General features: G+C 39.5%; 1 protein-coding gene across 5 annotated transcripts; it reads left to right on the top strand.

The window, feature by feature from the left end:
• The first annotated feature begins 186 nt into the window (after positions 1-186).
• ACRV1 (acrosomal vesicle protein 1) lies at positions 187-9,526 on the top strand. 5 transcript variants are annotated; one of them, XM_032167829.1, is made up of 5 exons: positions 187-305; positions 2,769-2,837; positions 3,048-3,284; positions 4,657-4,776; positions 9,147-9,526. In XM_032167829.1, exons 1-5 carry the CDS (start codon positions 254-256, stop codon positions 9,269-9,271), a joined length of 603 nt encoding a protein of 200 aa, XP_032023720.1. In that variant the 5' UTR covers positions 187-253; the 3' UTR covers positions 9,272-9,526. The 5 variants fall into 5 exon arrangements, with proteins under 5 accessions (XP_032023720.1, XP_032023719.1, XP_032023718.1 ...); XM_032167828.1 differs by having other exon boundaries at positions 3,003-3,284; XM_058446804.1 differs by having other exon boundaries at positions 193-305; positions 2,769-3,002; positions 3,096-3,284.
• The last annotated feature ends 11,085 nt before the right edge of the window (positions 9,527-20,611 follow it).

Here is a 20,611-nt window from a genome sequence, read left to right as displayed (position 1 = left end):
CCACCCTGCACACAGAAAATACTCATTGGTCTTCGCTAGTGAAATAAGCAATGGGTTGCTAAGGGCCAACTTGCCTGAACAGGCTACACAAGAACCTCAGAGCCCAACCCATTGTGAAGAAACATGGGTTACTTCTGAGGTTCTAGAATTCCCAGCTCTGCTTCAGCACTGGGAGCTTTTGCTCGCAGTTTGCTTCATAGCTCTGTGAAGAAGCTGTGGCCCACACTGGGGTCCCCTCTTTTCCTAAATCCAGATGAACATGTTTCTCTTACTAATGAGTCTTTATCTGCTTGGATCTGCCAGAGGTGAGTGTTTGATCTAGGCTTCAGGTAAATACAAAAGGGGTCTCCCTTAAGACATTTCAGGCCTTGCAGAAGGAAGACCAGTCTCTCAGTCACCCAAACCAATCTGAGTCAGAATCAAGAGCAGCTGAACAAGTCCAACTCGGAGAGCTCCTGAACCAGTTGATTTCTCTAGTCACAGCTTTACAGTCAGAGGGTCCCACTGGCTTGACAGTCTTGTTTCTACTTATTTTAGCCACTCAACATGAGTGGCTGATGCTGCATGAGATGAAAAAGTAGGCGTAGGGGTTCTGTAGAAGCCCAATGAAGCTTTGTCCCATCAATTACATGTGAGGGATCCTTGTGTGGTTAATGTGCCAAGGAAAGACGGGAGATGGGAAGATGTGATGTGTTCAGAAAACAATATCAGAACACGACAGAGCTATAGGCCAGAGACTTCATAAGTCTCTTCTTCATGGCTGTGTTATATCAAATCAGGTTTTCTGTATCATCTCTTCTTTCGGGATCCCCCATTCATGGTGTGCTGTGTTCCCTCCTGCCTCCTACAGCAGAAAGAGGCCATGAGCTCTGAGCTTTTAGTGAAATAACAATGTATTTTCTATAATGTTTACTGTCAGAGGTTTTGCTTTTTGCTTTGTTAGACCTTCAAAAGTTGACGCAAAAACGCAGATACACAGCCACCAGGTGATAGTATGTGCCAGTCACATGGTGACACGAGTCATAAACTATAAGATCAAGAAATTAGCATGCTTTTTCATGCCTCCTTTCTATATCAGAAACATCTCTTTATCAAAACTTGTGTTAATTATTGAAAAACCAGTCAAGTAGATAGTATTTATGTAATAAGTTTAAAAAATAAAAACCTCCTAAAAGCTTTACTAAATCTTACCTTTCCTTTATCAACATATTCTCACCCTAGTCATTTAGAAAGTCATTGATTATAAGTACTGCACTGTGCCAAGAAAATATATCTATCGCAAGATTCTTTGAGTTCAACTCTGGGGTTTGAGTACTCTGGGGTTTTAGACTACCTCAGCCTCAAAGATCCAATAATTCCTCTCAGCTTTTGGCTAGAATTAAATAACTTGGTTGTTGTAGTCTATTTCTCCTCCTCTAGGTGGCTCAGTTTAATCAAAGAGTAATAATCAAATTATCTGTTTTGTGCTTCTGTTCACTTAAAATATACTTAAGGAATATTTGGCTGACAGTCGATGAGATGGATTGGCCAGACACAGTGGCTCATGCCTGTAATCCCAGCATTTTGGGAGGCCGAGGCGGGCAGATCACTTGAGGTCAGGAGTTCGAGACCAGCCTGGCCAACATGGCGAGACCCCGTCTCTACTAAAAATACAAAAATTAGCCGGGTATGGTGGCACGCACCTGTAATCCCAGCTACTCGGGAGGCTGAGGCAGGAGAATCACTTGAACCCGGGAGGTGGAGGTTGCAGTGAGCCAAGATTGTGCCACTGTACTCCAGCCTGGGCAACAGAGTGAGACTCTATCTTTGAAACAAACAAAAAAAAAGAGATGGATTAAAGGTAGAAGAGACTTGCCAGAAAAAAAAACCATGTAAGAGTTTTGTAATTCCCAGTGTAAGGTGGGAAGAAAAGAAAAATAAAATTGAGTACTAGGCAATGGTGCACTTCACAATTTATCTTATTAAGTACTCAGGACAACTCCATGAAGTGAATGTAAATGTTATGTCACAATAATACAATTCATATATGTGTGTCTATATATATATATATATATATATATATTAAATATGCCTAGACTTTTTTTTTTTTATCTTAATAGCTTATAGCAACTTTGCTCTCTGAATCCCCAACCCACATGGATTGGGGATTGACTGTGAGAAAATACTTGACATTACCAAATACAGGTGGCTTAATCCCTTCTGATAACTTGACATTACCAAATACAGGTGGCTCATACTTGTCATCCTTGTCCAAAGGTTAACTCTTCCACCCTTAATTTAGATTACAAATACTCAGGTATTGAAAACTACTTGCTTTCTCTCTCCCTCTTCTATCTCTACTCTTCTTGTCTTTCACCCATAGAGGAATGGGAGGGAGGGTTGGTGGTGAACTTCTGATTCTAACAGTGATGGTACATTGACTTCCTGATGCTGACTTTGTCAGGGAGGCACATTCATTTTCCTTCAGGTGCTTTTTGTACATGGATGAGTGGATTCTCCTACGTAGTTCTTAATATTGGGGAACTTAGGATTCTTCTCTTCAATCCCAGAGGTGGCCTCTGTTTGTTTCACTAAACACTTCTGTCCTCCATGGCCTTTTGGGATACTTAGTTGATTTTTCCCAACATCTGCAGTCTTCAGGTGCCCGATCTAGGCCCACAGGAAACCTAGGAGTCTCATAACATTAGCCTAACTCCACAGGAAGATAGTCTTTATCCCATTCTCTCTCTCAGCTTCACCATCTCTCTTCTGTTCCTTCTCCATCCCAGGAACATCAAGTCTGCCTGATGAGCTTTCTGGCTCCATAGATCATCAAACTTCAGTTCAGCAACTTCCAGGTGAGTTCTTTTCACTTCAAAACCCTTCTGATGCTGAGGCTTTATATGAGACTTCTTCAGGCCTGAACACTTTAAGCCAGCATGGTTCCAGTGAGCATGGTTCAAGGGAGCACACTGTGGCCGAGCACACTTCTGGAGAACATGCTGAGAGTGAACATGCTTCAGGTGAGCCCGCTGCGACTGAACATGCTGAAGGTGAGCATACTGTAGGTGAGCAGCCTTCAGGAGAACAGCCTTCAGGTGAGCACCTTTCCAGAGAACAGCCTTTGAGTGAGCATGAGTCAAGTGAACAGCCTTCAGATGAACAGCTTCCAGGTGAACATGCCTCCGGTGAACAGCCTTCAGGTGAGCACGCTTCAGGTGAACAGTCTTTGGGTGAGCGTGCTTTGAATGAAGAGCCTTCAGGGGAACAGGCTTCAGGTGCACCAATTTCAAGCACATCTACAGGTGAGCCATGTTTGGATGGGTGCCAGTCATTGACTTCAGGTGGGAAATGGGGACCACATCAAGAAAACCCAATTTTAGGGAAGGAGTGCAGAAGAATTGTTAACACTTCACAAACAGCTCTCTCAAAGACTCTCTAGTTCTCTTCACAATCATACCAAGAGGCATGTGGGAGCCTGAAAGCTAAACAATATGGAGGGCCCTCTATAAGAAAAATAAAACAAATACAAAATGCCAGTACCCTTCCAACTTCACTCTCCATAAGAAATTATGAATACACAGCCCTTCCGACTTCCCTAGAAGGGGGTCATGAAAGTGCAGAGTTCTGAAGACTAACCTTCATTAGCTTTATGCTAACCCTGCCTCTTAAACCATGTTAGAATGCTATAACCTTACGAATTCTGTAAAGAGATGTGTACAGCTGGTGGTTCCTTTTGTTTGAACATGGAAAGTAAAGCTATTTTCTTTTAGATCCAGAAATGAGTTCCTAGGACAACTGCTAGTCTGTGGCTCTTAATTAAAAGGGTTTGTTCTCGGAAAGAAAACAAGACCCAAAGTTTGATGCCTCAAGTTATTACCAGACGTAGTTCACATTTCACTCTATTGTATAAATATCATTATTCTAAATTTTCAGATGAAAGAAGTGAGACGAATGTAATATGTCCAATGTCACATGGCTAGAAAGTGGCAAACTTTGGATTCAAACTTAGGACTGTGCAAAGCCCATAATCTTTCCACTTCTTTAGGCTTCCCAAACTGGGAATTAGCAGTAGAGATAGTAAAAGAGGCAACATGGAAGTATTTCAAAGATAGTGCCGTTAGTGACCTTCAATAAGGTAAATTTGAAAATGGAGAAGGACACAGACTCTTCACAGGGTTTGCAATGTTAGAGCATTCTAGCATAGCTTATTAATCGGTCAAATATGACTCCAAGTGTTTGTGCCTTGTGGGTGAGAGCATGACGGGGAGTAGAAAAGGGAGATGAAAATCACACATACATTTTGCTCCTATGGTGTCACATGACAGAAGGGTATCTAATGATAAATGCCCAGGAAGTCAATGCGGATATGGACTGGAGTAAAAATATTAGAGAGAGAAATTTGGGATTCATCAGCAATGAAGGTCAGAGATGAAGAAGAATGAAGAATTTCCTCTGGCACAGGTCTATCAGACACAGGGCCCTCAGATCCCCAAAAAGAACTAAGAAATAAATGTGTAGTATCCATGCTACCTATTGCTCATTACCCCTCCCAGATGTGAATCAAGGCTACACATCTGGTCCACAAGGAAATGTCACATTGCAAACCCTGTGAAGAGTCTGTGTCCTTCTCCATTTTCAAATTTACCTTATTGAAGGCTTATCTTAAATTTTCAGGCACAATATTAAATTGCTACACATGTGCTTATATGGATGATCAAGGAAAATGTCTTCGTGGAGAGGGAACCTGCATCACTCAGAATTCCCAGCAGTGCATGTTAAAGAAGATCTTTGAAGGTATATGGGGACTTCATGAGGCAATTTCTGCCTGAGAACACATCAACTTACTTCTGGTAGGGGGCAGTTGGAGTGAGAGGGGCCCAAGAAGAATCAAGGAACTTGAAGATTCAGAACTTTATTTTTTCAAGGACTAAGAACAGAATCCCTTGCCGGGCGAGGTGGCTCACACCTGTAATCCCAGCACTTTGGGAGGCCAAGGCAGGTGGATCACTTGAGGTCAGGAGTTCCAAATCAGCCTGGCCAACATGGTAAAACCCCATCTCTACTAAAAATACAAAAACTAGCCAGGTGTGGTGGTGGGCACCTGTAATCCCAGCTACTTGGGAGGCTGAGGCAGGAGAATCACTTGAACCCAGGAGGCGGAGGTTGCAGTGAGCTGAGATTGTGCCATTGTACTCCAGCCTGGGAGACAAGAGTGAAACTCCATCTAAAAAAAGATAAAAAAAAAAAAGAAAGAAAATAAAGAATAGAATTCTTTATTCTATCACCAGGTACCGATGACGAGATACATGCCCTTCCCATTAGGCCTAAGAGAAGGCAGTGAGACTAGCTGTCTCTTCCTATTAAAGCAATGTGTCAATTGCCCCATGAGAAATTGAGACATTGACTGTAAGCTATAGCTATATATTCCTGGGACCTAGCACAATGTCAAGCATATGGTAGGCATTTAGTAAATATTGAATGGATAAACTAATAACTGTCTACAAGTCTGTGTTCACAGGTTACCAGACCTGTCTGAGTATATCCCCATACCTCTTTACCCTTACTCTCAGTTCCTCATCCCTAAAATAAGGGATACTGGTTATTTCCATCCCAGGAACCACACTGCCTGACTCTTCTTGTAGTTTTTCTTCTTCCTCACTAGAAATGTCATTTTCCTATTTCTACATGCAGGCATTCATCCACCACCACTCGGAAAACATTAATGACACATACCATGAACCCCTACAGAAAGATGACTCAAATATAAACTGTACAAAGAGATTATTATGTTCTAATGTAAGAAATAAGAAACAATATCACAAGGGAGAAAATTGTGTCTTAAGAAAGGTACATATAAAGTGCAGAGAGTTCACGGAAAGGAAAGATTAGAGGTGCGTATGGGGAGAAGGTGGTATTCAGAAAAGGCTTTGAGGGAACATTTATGATTTGGGCCAGTAGTTCTCAATTTTGTTTGCACATTACAATTACCTGAGCAGCTTTAAAAAATCCTAATATTCAGGCTGCACCAAAGCAATTAAACCAGAATCTCTGGGGATAGAATCCAGGCATCAGTATTTTTTTTTTTTTTTTTTTTTTGAGACGGAGTCTTGCTCAGTCGCCCAGGCTGGAGTGCAGTGGCGCGATCTCGGCTCACTGCAAGCTCCGCCTCCCGGGTTCACGCCATTCTCCTGCCTCAGCCTCTCCGAGTAGCTGGGACTACAGGCGCCCGCCACCGCGCCTGGCTAATTTTTTTGTATTTTTAGTAGAGACGGGGTTTCACCGTGGTCTCGATCTCCTGACCTCGTGATCCGCCCGCCTCGGCCTCCCAAAGTGCTGGGATTACAAGCGTGAACCACCGCGCCCAGCAGGCATCAGTATTTTTTTAAAGGCTCCTAGACAATTCCGATGTGCGGTCAAGATTAAAGAGATACTGATTTAGTCATACAGCAATGGTTGATGGGTATTCCAGAGACAGGGAATGAAAGCAAAAGTCAGAAAAGTGCAGGATGTAAATAGGAAAAAGAGCAAAGAATTTTTTGAGGATGGTGAACAGAGACATAGAAGATAAACTTGGAAAGGTTGACTGGAGCCAGCTGATACAAGAGCTTCAGTGTCAGTTAAAAAGAGTTTGAATTTAATAGTTCTCCTTTATTTATTGCTCCAGACAGTATGATATACATTTTAAAATACCCTTTATCATTTAATCCTCACAGAGTAGGAATTTTTTCTGTTAACAGAAAGGGAACAAATTTAGAAAAGAGAAATAGCTTGCCTAAAGACCTGTTACTAGGAAAAGGCAGAGCCAGTAGCCCATCCAGGTTGGTCAAAGCGCTTCTTCAGGAAGATTACCTTAGAAGCAAGTTACAGTGGACACAAGAGAACCTGTTAAAGGGCTATTGTAATATTTCAGTAAAAGGTAATAGGAGTGACTGATGGAAAGACTTATTAACATCTCTCCCATGTCTTTTCACTCATTCTGCATCCGTTTACACTCTACACTTACTCCAGCTACGCAAGTCACCATTTCCTGAACAGTTTCATGTTTTCATGTTTTTTTCTCCAGTTATGCTTCAGCCTGAAATTATCCTCTTTCCTTTCTAATCAAAATGCTACCAATTCTTCATAGCTTAGTTCAATCTCACTTCCTTCCTAAGAATTTCCTTGATACTATGCCCCCCTTAATCAAAATACCAAAATCATTTATTTGCCAGCATAGCATATAACATGGTTTTTCCATTTCATGTAATAATTGGCTATTTTTGTTTATCTCTCTCAGCTCTTGACATCAAATGATGTTATTAATCTTTGCATTCTCCAGAGTCTAGCATAGTTCCTTACTAGGTCAGTTAATTTTTTCTTTTGAGATGGAGTCTTGCTGGCACCCAGGCTGGAGTGCAGTGGCGCGATCTCGGCTCACTGCAACCTCTGCCCCCCAGGCTCAAGCAATTTTCCTGCCTCATCCTCCTGAGTAGCTGGGATCACAAGCGCCTGCCACCATGCCTGGCTAATTTCTGTATTTTTAGCAGAGATGGTGTTTCACCATTTTGGCCAGGCTGGTCTTGAACTCCTGGCCTCAAGTGATCCACCCACCTCGGCCTCCCAAAGTGCTAAGATTACAGGCGTGAGCCACTGTGCGCAGCCAAATGTTTGATAAATGGAAACCGAGCGACAGAAACAACCTAGATTACAAGTAGAACTGACAGACCTTCACAACAAATTGGATGGAAAAAGCAAAGGGGGCCGGGCGCGGTGGCTCACGCTTGTAATCCCAGCACTTTGGGAGGCTGAGGCGGGCGGATCACGAGGTCAGGAGATCGAGACCACGGTGAAACCCCGTCTCTACTAAAAATACAAAAAAATTAGCCGGGCGTGGTGGCGGGTGCCTGTAGTCCCAGCTACTCGGAGAGGCTGAGGCCGGAGAATGGCGTGAACCCGGGAGGCGGAGCTTGCAGTGAGCCGAGATTACGCCACTGCACTCCAGCCTGGGAGACAGAGCAAGACTCTGTCTCAAAAAAAAAAAAAAAAAAAAAAAAAAAAAAAAAAAAAAAAAAAAAAAAAAAAAAAAAAAAAAAAAAAAAAAAAAAAAAAAAAAAGCAAAGGGAAGAATCAGAGATGACAGAGGTTTTGAAAGAGCGGTACAGGAAGTATATAAAGGAAACTCACAAAAACAAGCAGGTTTGGGGAGGAAGGTAATGAGTTTCATTTTGGGCATAGTAAGTTTTAGATGCCCTTAGCATATTGGCATGGAGGTGATCATCAGTTAGTTGGTAATGTGACAGTTCAACTTGGGAGAGCAGAAATAATTGGATCCAGAGGAGTAGATGAGCAGTGGGGAAGACCTTGTCAGAAGCAGAGAGTATCAAAGTGTGTAGTTTCAGGCCAGGTGCAGTGGCTCATGCCTGTAATCCGAGCACTTTGGGAGGCCGAGGCGGGCAGATCACAAGGTCAGGAGATCGAGACCAGCCTGACCAACATGGTGAAACCCCGTCTCTAATAAAATTACAAAAATTAGCTGGGTGTGGTGGTGCGCCTGTAATCTCAGCTACTCAAGAGGCTGAGGGAGGACAATCGCTTGAACCTGGGAGGTGGAGGCTGCAGTGAGCTGAGGTTGCACCACTGCACTCCAGCCTAGGTGACAGAGCAAGACTGTCTCAAAAAAAAAAAAAAAAAAAAAAAAAAGAAAGGGTGTAGTCCACAGTATGATGTGCAAGCAAAGAGGTTAAAAAAGTCCTGAGAAAAGGATGCAGAATTTGATAAGTAGATCTCTATGACCTTTGAGAGAGGTTTCAGCATAGTAGGGTCATGACTGACTGTGAGGGGCCAAGGTGAGGAGGCTAGGCAGACTCTGGGAAGGCTGTAAGGAAAGGAAGGATAGTGCTAGCGGAGTAGCACAATTAAGAGAAAGTATTTTAAATTTGGGGTAACCTGAGCATCCTTGTAAACCAAAAAAGGAGTCCATAGAAACAGGCTGACAATATAAGAAAGGAGTGGGCAACTGATGGGGGGCAAGGTCCCAGAGGAAGCAAATAGAAGAGAGAGAAGGGATAATGTACAAGTGGAGGTCTTGACCATCCTGCATGGAGACACTGAGCATTACAGGTAAAGGCTAAGGTTGGAGGACGAAGCTTTCTGCTCACCAGTCTGTCTGTCTCTGCTCCTTCCAGGTGGAAAACTCCAATTCATGGTTCAAGGGTGTGAGAACATGTGCCCATCTATGAACCTCTTCTCCCATGGAACCAGGATGCAAATTATATGCTGTCGAAATCAGTCTTTCTGCAATAAGATCTAGAAGCCTGGGCCCTTGCTTGTATTGACTCAGGCAGTAAAAAGCCTCCGTCACTCTATTTGGCTCATTTTATATTTAGTTCCTTCCCCAGTCAAGAACTGACCACATCTCCCTCTGCCTGAGCATTAGGATGCTCAAACATCCTATATTTCTTCTTCTATTCATGCTTTTATCGATTCTTCTCTGTCCTGTCTTCCCTGCTCCAACTCTCTCAATATTCCTGATTTTTTTTCCAATAAATTTCACACGGTTAAAGCACACGGCTCAAGACAGACTTTTTTTTCCCCATTAATCTAGTTGCAGGGTCAACATGAGCTTCCTTCCATGCTGACACTAAAGTGGGTGCATTTTGTAAGCATTCTATATTTATGAAAGTAAACGAGTCTCCAAGGGCAGAGACAACAGAGGAATGCAAAGTAGGTATTAATCTTTTACAGGGTGTAAACGTTGCAGGTACTTCTGACACCCCCACTTTTCCATCCCTACATACTCTTCCATTTATTATGGCATACAAAAACTCAACTCTTTGGCTCTTGAGAGTTTCCAGTCTTCAGTAGTCCACTACTAACATAATGATAATTAATAGTATAATGATTCCTTATTTGCTATATATTGCAGCAGTTCATAATGCTTAAATCATTTTTTTCACACACAATGTTACTGAATCATCTATTCAGGATAGGAGGGCAAATGGAAATACTAAAAAGGCTCTCATATAAGTGTTACATTCTTCAAGGTGTTTTCACATACATGGTCTCATCTGATCCTCAGGAAAGAGCCCAGAGGGGTAGACAGAAAAGATGGCATCATGTTTTTTTGCAAATAAGGAAATGTGACACAGAGATGTTTTCTTTATTCATACTCCATGTTTTTCCAAATTTACCAAGGCTACAGAGCTAGAGGGAGCTATAGGCAGATTCCACAACCAAATCTGCAAGATCTAAATCTGAGCTGTTTCCACCACAATGAAAGTAGCCTGAATGGTTCTAAGAACTCTTAGAACAGTAAAACAAGAAGTAAAGTCAATTTTACCGTATATAAAATTTAAAATTTCAACATACATACACATCATGACCCCTTCCCCAAAATATATTGTCAACAAGCTCTTCACTGGCAATAATGGTAAGCTGGAAGAAAATGGAACATCTTTAAACTTCTGAATGAAAATTATTTTGAACTTATACTCATATCCCTAGATAAAATAGTACAGAAAAATAAAATCTCCAAACCAGGAACTAAAATCCTAAATGAATTTTCAGCTTGGCCAGAAGGGAAATGAAAGCCTGCCAACATTGTCAACACTAATTACTTTTTTTTTTTGAAGGGAGAAGATAGATAAATAATAGTCTATTAGGTATATGTGTTGAGGGAAAAATGTACGTTCAAATATGTTGTTAAAATTTAAGGAGCCAGCATCGCCAAGTCAGTCCTAAGCCAAAAGAACAAAGCTGGAGGCATCATGCTACCTGACTTCAAACTATACTACAAGGCTACACTATAACCAAAACAGCATGGTACTGGTACCAAAACAGATATATAGACCAATGGAACAGAAGGCCCTCAGAAATAATGCTGCATATCTACAACTATCTGATCTTTGACAAACCTGACAAAAACCAGCAATGGGGAAAGGATTCTCTATTTAATAAATGGTGCTGGGAAAACTGGCTAGCCATATGTAGAAAGATGAAACTGGATCCCTTCCTTACACTTTATGCAAAAATTAATTCAAGATGGATTAAAGACTTACATGTTAGACCTAAAACCATAAAAACCCTAGAAGAAAACCTAGGCAATACCATTCAGGACATAGGCATGGGCAAGGACTTCATGTCTAAAACACCAAAAGCAATGGCAACAAAAGCCAAAATTGATAAAAGGGATCTGATTAAACTAAAGAGCTTCTACACAGCCAAAGAAACTACCATCAGAGTGAACAGGCAACCTACAGAATGGGAGAAAATTTTTGCAACCTACTCATCTGACAAAGGGCTAATATCCAGAAACTACAATGAACTCAAATTTACAAGAAAAACACAACCCCATCAAAAAGTGGGTGAAGGATTATGAACAGACACTTCTCAAAAGAAGACATTTATGCAGCCAAAAAACATGAAAAAATGCTCATCATCACTGGCCATCAGAGAAATGCAAATCAAAACCACAATGAGATACCATCTCACACCAGTTAGAATGGCTATCATTAAAAAGTCAGGAAACAACAGGTGCTAGAAAGGATGTGGAGAAATAGGAACACTTTTACACTGTTGGTGGGACTGTAAACTAGTTCAACCATTGTGGAAGTCAGTGTGGCGATTCCTCAGGGATCTAGAACTAGAAATACCATTTGACCCAGCCATCCCATTACTGGGTATATACCAAAGGACTATAAATCATGCTGCTATAAAGACACATGCACACGTATGTTTATTGCAGCACTATTCACGATAGCAAAGACTTGGAACCAACCCAAATGTCCAACAACGATAGACTGGATTAAGAAAATGTGGCACATATACACCATGGAATACTATGCAGCCATAAAAAATGATGAGTTCATGTCCTTTGTAGGGACATGGATGAAACTGGAAATCATCATTCTCAGCAAACTCGCAAGGACAAAAAACCAAACACTGCATGTTCTCACTCATAGGTGGGAATTGAACAATGAGAACACATGGACACAGGAAGGGAAACATCACACTCCGGGGACTGTTGTGTGGTGGGGGGAGAGGGGAGGGACAGCATTAGGAGATATACCTAATGCTAAATGACGAGTTAATGGGTGCAGTACACCAACATGCACATGTATACATATGTAACAAACCTGCACATTGTGCACATGTATCCTAAAACTTAAAGTATTAAAAAAAAAAAATTTAAGGAGCCAGGCATGATGGCTCACACCTGTAATCCCAGTGCTTTGGGAGGCTGAGGCAGGAAAATCATTTGAGACCAGCTTGGGCAACACAGCAAGACCCCATCTCTACAAAAAGTTAAAAAATTAGCTGGGTATAATGGCTCATGTCTATAGGCCTACCTACTTGGGAGGCTGAGGTGGGATAATCACTTGAGCCCAGGAGTTCAAAGACAGCCTGGGCAACACAGTGAGACTCATCTTAAAAAAAAATTTAAGGGCAGGAAAATTCTGGCTTCCATTTATAGTGGAATAATTTGAAGTAACCCTCTCACAGATAACAATTATATGTTCTGGACGAAACATAAAAAAAAAGATTTGAAAGCTCCTCCAAAGGAACTGAAGAGAAGTTACCACTAAAAAGAGAGATTTGTGAGCTTATGCTTGAGGGTACTTCTCAATCCATGCATCACAGGCTGGCAAAAAGCCACAGGCTCATTGGTTTGAGGTTTCAGAGAACATAGGTTGGGACTAGCAGAGCAGCTGCAAAATTAGGGGGTACTCCTGAAAAGAAGACAGCCACAGAGAAGCCCCTAAATTTGAGGATAACCTCTGACCAAATTCTTGTCTGGTCACTGACTCCAGGAGGCTCAAAAACAACATCTGAAAGCTGAAAAAACAGGGCAGAGATTTTAGCTTCTGTCCACTTTGAAGGAGACAGACCTAATAGAACAAAAGTCAATACTCTTCAGAGGAACAGAGAGAGTCCAGAATCTCTACAATTCCTCATTTACTATGTCTGCTATGTAATAAAAAATTATTACACATAGAAAAAGCAGGGAATTGTGACCCATAGCCAAGAAAAAAAAGCAGTCTATAGACCTTGACCCCCAAATAATCACAGATATTGGAATAAAGTGAACAAAAGGCAATAAACAGCTATTACAGATATATTTAAGAATGTAAAGGAAAATAGTGCCGTATGAATAAACAGACAACGAATCTTACACAGATACTGAAACTATAAAAATGAACCAATAGAAATTATTGTATTTATTGTACTAAGAAGTGCAGTAATTGAGAAAAATCCCTACATGGTTTAATAGCATATTGGAGACCATGTTTAGTCACCAAATCTGAAGACACATCAATAGTAATTATCAAATCGGAAGAACACAGGAAAAGAATTAAAATAAAGCTTCAATGAACTGTGGAACATAACAAATAATATGTAAGATATTGCAGTTGAGAATAGGAAAGAGATGAGACAGAAAAAGGCATTTAAATAAATAACTAAATTTTGCCAAATTGGGTGAAAAACATAAACTTATAAATCTAGGAAGCTCAATAAACCCAAGGCAGGATAAATACAAAGAAATATGCCTAGGCATGGCCGGGCACAGTGGCTCATGCCTGTAATCCCAGCACTTTGGGAGGCCGAGGCAGGCGGATCACGAGATCAGCAGTTCAAGACTAGCGTGGCCAACATGGTGAAATCCCGTCTCTACTAAAAAAATACAAAATTAGCCAAGTGTGGTGGTGGGCGCCTGTAATCCCAGCTACTTGGGAGGCTGAGGCAGGAGAATTGCTTAAACCCGGGAGGTGGAGGTTGCAGTGAGCCGAGATCACACCACTGCACTCCAGCCTGGGTGACAGAGCAAGACTTCATCTCAAAAAAAAAAGAAAAGGAAAAAAGAAAAAAAAAGAAAAGAAAGAAATATACCTAGGCACATAATAAGCAAATTACTGAAATTCAAAGACAAAGAGAAAAATTCAAAACTGGTCTAAAGAAAAGATACATTACATATAGTGGAACACTGATACAAATGTTGACTGATTTCTCATCAGAAACAATGGAAAGCAGAAAACAAGAGGAGATACTTCAAAGTAATGAAGGGAAAATACTGTCAGCAGAATGTTATCTCCAAGATAATAACCCTTGGAAAGCGACAGTAACACATTTTCATATAAACCAAAGCTAAGAGAATTCACAACCAGCAGATGTACACAAGCTAAAAGAACTTCAGGCTAAAGAGAAACAATACCACGTGGAAACCGTGACCTACAGGGAGAAATGAACAGTCCCAGATATAGTAAAGATGTGGGCAAATTTAAGACATACATACTATTTTTCTGAATTTTAAAAGCCATGCCTGCTTAAAGCAGACTTTTTTTTTAATGTAAGTAGATATATGTGACAATAATAGCACAAAGGATGAGGAGATAAGTGGACCTATACTTCTGAAAGGTTTTTATTTTTAAGTGAAGTAGTACAATATTAACTTTAAACTGTGATAAGATATGATAATCCTTGGAAAAAAGAATTTAAAAAAATACAGAAAGGTACAGTTAAAAAGCTAATAAATAAAATGAAGGCTGGGGATGGTGGCTTATACCTGTAATCTCAGAACTTTGGGAGGCTGACATGGGAGGATTGCTTAAGCCCTGAAGTTCAAGACCAGCCTGGGCAACATAGCAAGACCCCCTCTCTAAAAACTATTTTTTAAAAAATTATCCGGGCATGGTGACGTGCGCCTATAGTCCCAGCTACCCAGAGACTAAGGCAGGAGAATTCCTTGAGCCCAGGGATTTGAGGCTGCAGTGAGCTATGATTGTGCTACTGCACTATACCCTGGACAACAGACAAGGTCTGTTTTTGAGACAACAGACCTTGTCTCAAAAATAAATAAATAATTAATTAAAAAAGAGAAATTAAAATGAAATTTTAAAAACCCCAACAATTAGCTGGGTCAAAGAAAAATGTTAAACAACAAAAAAAATGGCAAAAATCCCAACATAAATAATTGAGTATACATCATCACTACAGTGGTCTTGTGAAAATGCATAATTTGAACCCAATAATGTGAGAACATGAGATAAAACAAAATTTAGGGAAATTATACAAAATAGCTGGTTTGTATTTTTCTAAAGTATCAAGGTCAAGAAATATAAACATCAAGGAACTATTCCAAATGAAAGGAGACTAAGGGGACATGAAAACCATGCATGATCTCGGTCTGAACACAGGCAAGGGGAAAAACATTTTTTTATAAAAGACATTATTAGAACTGATAAAATTTGAATGCAGACCTTGAACTAGACAATAGTGTTATATCAATGTTAAATACCCTCATTTCTGTTAACAAAACCAGGTTGTCTGTGAGAAGGCCTTTATTCTAAGGAAATACATAATCAATTAGAGGAAAAATACTAGCAACTGAGACTTAATGATGGGATACATTATTTGGACTAATCCTTACAATGAAGATAGTAACTAAAACTTACTGGAAACTCTTTTAAAAATCAGCCGGGTGTGGTGGCTCATGCCTGTAATCCCAGCACTTTTTGGGAGGCTGATGTGGGTGGATCACTTGAGGTCAGGAGATTGAGACCAGCTTGGCCAACATGGTGAAACCCCATCTCTACCAAAAATACAAAAATCAGCCAGGCATGGTGGCACGCATCTGTAATTCCAGCTACTTGGGAGGCTGAGACACAAGAATTTCTTAAACCCGGGAGGCAGAGGTTGCAGTGAACTGAGATCGTGCCACTGCCCTCCAGCCTGGGTGACAGAGCAAGACTTTGTCTCAGAAACAAAAAACTTAGTACTGGAAGTCCTAGCCAGAGCAATGAGGCAAGAAAAAGAAATGAAAGAAATTCAAATAGGAAAAGAAGTCAAACTATCTCTCTTTACTGACGATATGAGTCCATACATAAAAAACCCTAAAGAATCTGACACAAGGCTCCTGGAATTGACAAAATCAATGTACAATGATCACTAGCATTTTTATAAACCAACAGTGTTCCAGCTGAGAACCAATTCAAGAGCACAAGTTCATTTACAATGGAGAGGAATCATTTACAAGGAATAGTATTTAGCCATGAAAAAGAATGAAATAATGACCTTTGCAGCAACATGGATGGAGCAGGAGGCCTTTATCCTGAGTGACCTAATGCAAGAAGAGAAAACCAAATACAACATGTTCTCATTTATAAGTGGAAGCTAAATATGGAGTATACGTGAATGTAAAGATGAGAACAATAGTGGGGATCAATAGCAGGGAGAGAGAGCAGGGGAAACGGACTGAAGAACCATCTGTTGGGTACTATGGTTACTGCCTTGGTGACAGAATCACTGGGACCCCAAGCCTCAGCATCATGAAATTATCCCATGTAATAAACCAGCATGTGTACCCTTTAATCTATAACAAAGGTAAATTTTTCTTTAAAAAAAAACAAAAACAAAAACAAAACAACAACAACAACAAAAGTTGGCTGAATGGATTGAAAAAAGAAATCAAGATTCAACTATATTCTGCCCACAAGAAACTCACTTTACGAAGATACATATAAACTGAAAGTGAAGGGTTGGAAAAATATATTCCAAGTAAACAGAAAGCAAAAAAGACCAGGAGTACCTGTATTTATATCAAATAGACTTTAAGCCAAAACTGTAAAAGGAAATAACATCCTTATAGATTGTTAAAGAGGTCAATGTAGCGAGAGAAAAATAGTAAATACACATGTACCCAGCACCATAGCACCTAAATAAATAAAGCAAATATTACTAGATCTCAAGGAAGAGACCGACTGCAATACAGTAACATTAGGGGTCTTCAACAACCCTCTTTGGCAGTGAACAGATCATCCAGATCATCAAAGAAACATCAGAGGTAAACTACACTTTAGACCAAACAGATCTAACAGAAATTTATAGAACATTTCATCCAACTACTGCAGAATACATGTTCTTGTCATCACATATGGAACACTTTTCAAGTCAGACCATATGAGAGGCCACAAAACAAGTCTCAACAAATTCAAAAAGGTCAAAATCATATCAAGTATATTGCCCAACCACACTGGAATAAAACTAGAAATCAATAATAAGAGGAACTTTGGAAGTTGTACAAATACATGAAAATTAAAAAATGTGCTTCTGAAAGACCAATAAGTAAAAAGAAAAAAAAATTAGAAGTAAAATTAAAAATTTCTTAAATGAAAATGGAAACACAATATATATCAAAATCTATGGGATCCAGCAAAAGTAGTGCTAAAAAGGAAATTTGTAGCAATAAATGCTTACATAAAAAAATAGAAAAAAAATAAACAACCTAAAAATGCACCTCAATGAACTAAAACAAAGAACTAAACTTTTTTTTAAAAATCAAATCCAAAGTTAAGCAAAGAAATAAAGATCAATGTAGAAATAAATAAATTTAGACAAAAGTGCAATAAGATAAATGAAACAAAAAGTTGTTTTTTGGAAAAGATCAACAAGATTCAAGAAATCTTTACCTAGACTACAAAAAAAAAAGGGGGGTGGGTGGGAGTGAAGACCCAAATAAATAAAATCAGAGACGAAAAAGGAAAAATGACAAGTGGTACCACAGAAACACAAAAGATCATTAGAGACTATCATGAACAACTATATGCCAAAAAATTGGAAAAGCTAGAAGACATGGATAAATTCCTGGATACAAACAACCTATCAAGATTGAACCATGAAGAAATAGAAAACCTGAACATATCAATAATGAGTAGCAAGATCAAAGCAGTAATAAAAAGTCTTCCATCAAAGAAAATCTCAGGACCTAATGGATTCACTGCTGAAGTCTATCAAACATTTAAAGAACAACTAATATCAATTCTACTCAAACTACTCAAAAAAGTGAAGAGGAAGGAATACTATCAAACTGATTTTAGCAGGCCAGCATTACCATAATATCAAAATCAGGCAAAGATGTAACATAAAAAGAAAATTACAGACCAATATCCCTGATAAATATAGATGCAAAAATCGTCAACAAAATACTCTAAAACAGAATCCAAAAAACACATTAAAAAGATCTTTCCCATGATCAGGTAGAATTCATCCCAGGGGTGTAAAGATAGTTCAACATATGCAAATCAATAAACATGACATATCAACATCAATAGAATCAAGGACAGAAACCAAAAAAAAAACCCAAAAAAACAAAGCTGGAGACATCGTACCACCTGACTTCAAATTATACTACAAAGCTACAGTAACCAAAACAGACCAATACTAGAATACAGATACACATGTAGACCAATGAAACAGAATAGAGAACCCAGAGATAAATCCACATTTTTATAGCCAACTCATTTTCAACAAAGATGCCAAGAACCTACACTGGGGACAGTCTCTTCAATAAATGATTCTAGAAAAACTGGATATCCATAAGCAAAAGAATGAAACTAGATCCGTATCTTTCACCATATACACACAAAAAAATCAACTGAAAGTGGATTAAAAGATCTAAATGTGGGCCGGGTGTGGTGGCTCACGCCTGTAATCCCAGCACTTTGGGTGGCCGAGGCAGGTGGATCACGAGGTCAGGAGATCAAGACCATCCTGGCTAACATGGTGAAACCCTGTCTCTACTAAAAATACAAAAAATTAGCCAGGCATGGTGGTGGGCGCCTGTAGTCCCAGCTACTCAGGAGGCTGAGGCAGGAGAATGGCATGAACCCGGGAGGTGGAGCTTGCAGTGAGCCGAGATCGCGCCACTGCACTCCTCCAGCCTGGGCAACAGAGCAAGACTCCGTCTCAATAAAAAAAAAAAAAAAAAAAAAAGATCTAAATGTAGGACCTGCAACTATAAAACTACTAGAAGAAAACATCTGGAAAACACTAAGAGGACACAGGTCTGGGCAAAGGTTTTTCTGTGGAAGACATCACAAGTACAGGAAACAAAAGCAAAAACAGACATAGTATTACATCAAGCTAAAACATTTCTGCACAGCAAAAAAAAAAAAAAAAAATCGGAATGAAGAGACAACCTACAGAATGGGAGAAAATATTTGCAAAGTATCCATCTGACAAGGGATTAATAACCAGAATTCATATGAAACTCAGACAGCTCAATAGGAAATAAAACAAAACAAATCTGATTTTAAAATGGGCAAAAGAACTGAACAGACATTTCTCAAAAGACATACAAATGGCCAATAGGTATATGAAAAAATGTTTGGCCAGGCATGGTGGCTCACACCTGTAATCCCTGCACTTGGGGAGGCTGAGATGGGTGGATCACTTGAGGTCAGGAGTTCGAGACCAGCCTGGCCAACATGGTAAAACCCTGTCTTTACCAAAAATACAAAAAATTAGCCAGGTGTAGTGGCAGGCGACTGTAATCCCAGCTACTTGGGAGGCTGAGGTAGGAGAACTGCTTGAACCCAGGAGGTGGAAGTTGCAGTGAGCCAAGATCGCACCATTGCACTCCAGCCTGGGCAACAGAGTGAGACTGTGTCTCAAAACAAAAAAACAAACAAAAAATAGTTCAACATGACTAATCAGCAGGGAAATGCATATCAATACCACATTGAGATATCTCTCGTGTTAAAATGGCTATTATCCTGGAGGCATCATACTACCTCACTTCAAACTATACTGCAAGGCTGCAGTAACCAAAACAGCATAGCACTAAGTACAAAAGCAGACACATAGACTTGTGGAACAGGATAGAGAGCACAGAAGTAATGCTGCACACCTACAACCATCTGATCTTTGACCAAGTTGACAAAAACAAGCAAGGGGAAAAGGACTCAAATGGAAAGTGGATTCAAACAAGCAATGGAAAAAGGACTCAATAAATGATGCTGTGATAACTGACTACCCATATGCAGAAGACTGAAGGTGGACTCCTTTCCTGTACCACAAACAAAAATCAAGTCAAGATGGATTAAAGACTTAAACGTAAAACTAAAACTATAAAAACCCTGGAAGATAACCCAGGAAATACCATTTTGACATAGGCCCTGGAAAAGATTTTATCATGAAGACATCAAAAGCAATTGCAACAAAAACAAAAATTGACAAATGATACCTAATTAAACTAAAGAGCTTCTGCACGGCAAAAGAAACTATCAACAGAGTAAAGAGACAATCTATGGAAAGGAAGAAAATATTTGCAAACCACGTATCCAACAAAGGTCTGATATCCAGAATCTACAAGGAACTTATAAACAAAAATAAATATATAAAAATAAACAAATAAAAATAAAAACTGCTCTCTAATATTAAATTTTAAAAAGCAATTCAGTGGAGGAAAGATAGCCTTTTCAACAAATGGTGGAACAACTTAAGATTCAGAGGCAAAAAAATGAAATTCAATCTAAGGTTCACACCTATATGAAAATTAATTTGAAGTGCTTCAGTTTTAAACTAAAAATTTAAGAAAAAACACTGGAAAAAATCTTCAGAATCTAGGCTTATTCTAGGATAGACAACAGAAACATGATCCATATAAGAAAAAATTGGTAAATTGGATTTCATTGAAATTAAAAACTTCTGCCCTATAAAGCACCCTGTTAACAGGATGAAAAGATAAGCAACAGAATGGGAGACTATATTTACAAATGACATATTTGACAAAGGACTAGTATCTAGACTACATAAGTAACTTTAAAAACTCAATGTATATAAATCTAATTGGAACACGAACAAAAGACATGAAGAG

This window comes from Hylobates moloch, unplaced genomic scaffold (assembly GCF_009828535.3).
Source record: "Hylobates moloch isolate HMO894 unplaced genomic scaffold, HMol_V3 SCAFFOLD_11, whole genome shotgun sequence".
Lineage (NCBI taxonomy): Eukaryota > Metazoa > Chordata > Mammalia > Primates > Hylobatidae > Hylobates > Hylobates moloch.
This window is presented reverse-complemented; position numbering and strand designations above follow the sequence as displayed.

Coding starts and splice junctions, on each gene's coding strand:
- ACRV1 (XM_032167827.1), top strand. CDS start 254: ATGAACATGTTTCTCTTACTAATGAGTCTTTATCTGCTTGGATCTGCC. Junction 306..2,768: donor TCTGCTTGGATCTGCCAGAG/GTGAGTGTTTGA, acceptor TCTCCATCCCAG/GAACATCAAGTCTGCCTGAT. Junction 4,777..9,146: donor GTTAAAGAAGATCTTTGAAG/GTATATGGGGAC, acceptor TGCTCCTTCCAG/GTGGAAAACTCCAATTCATG.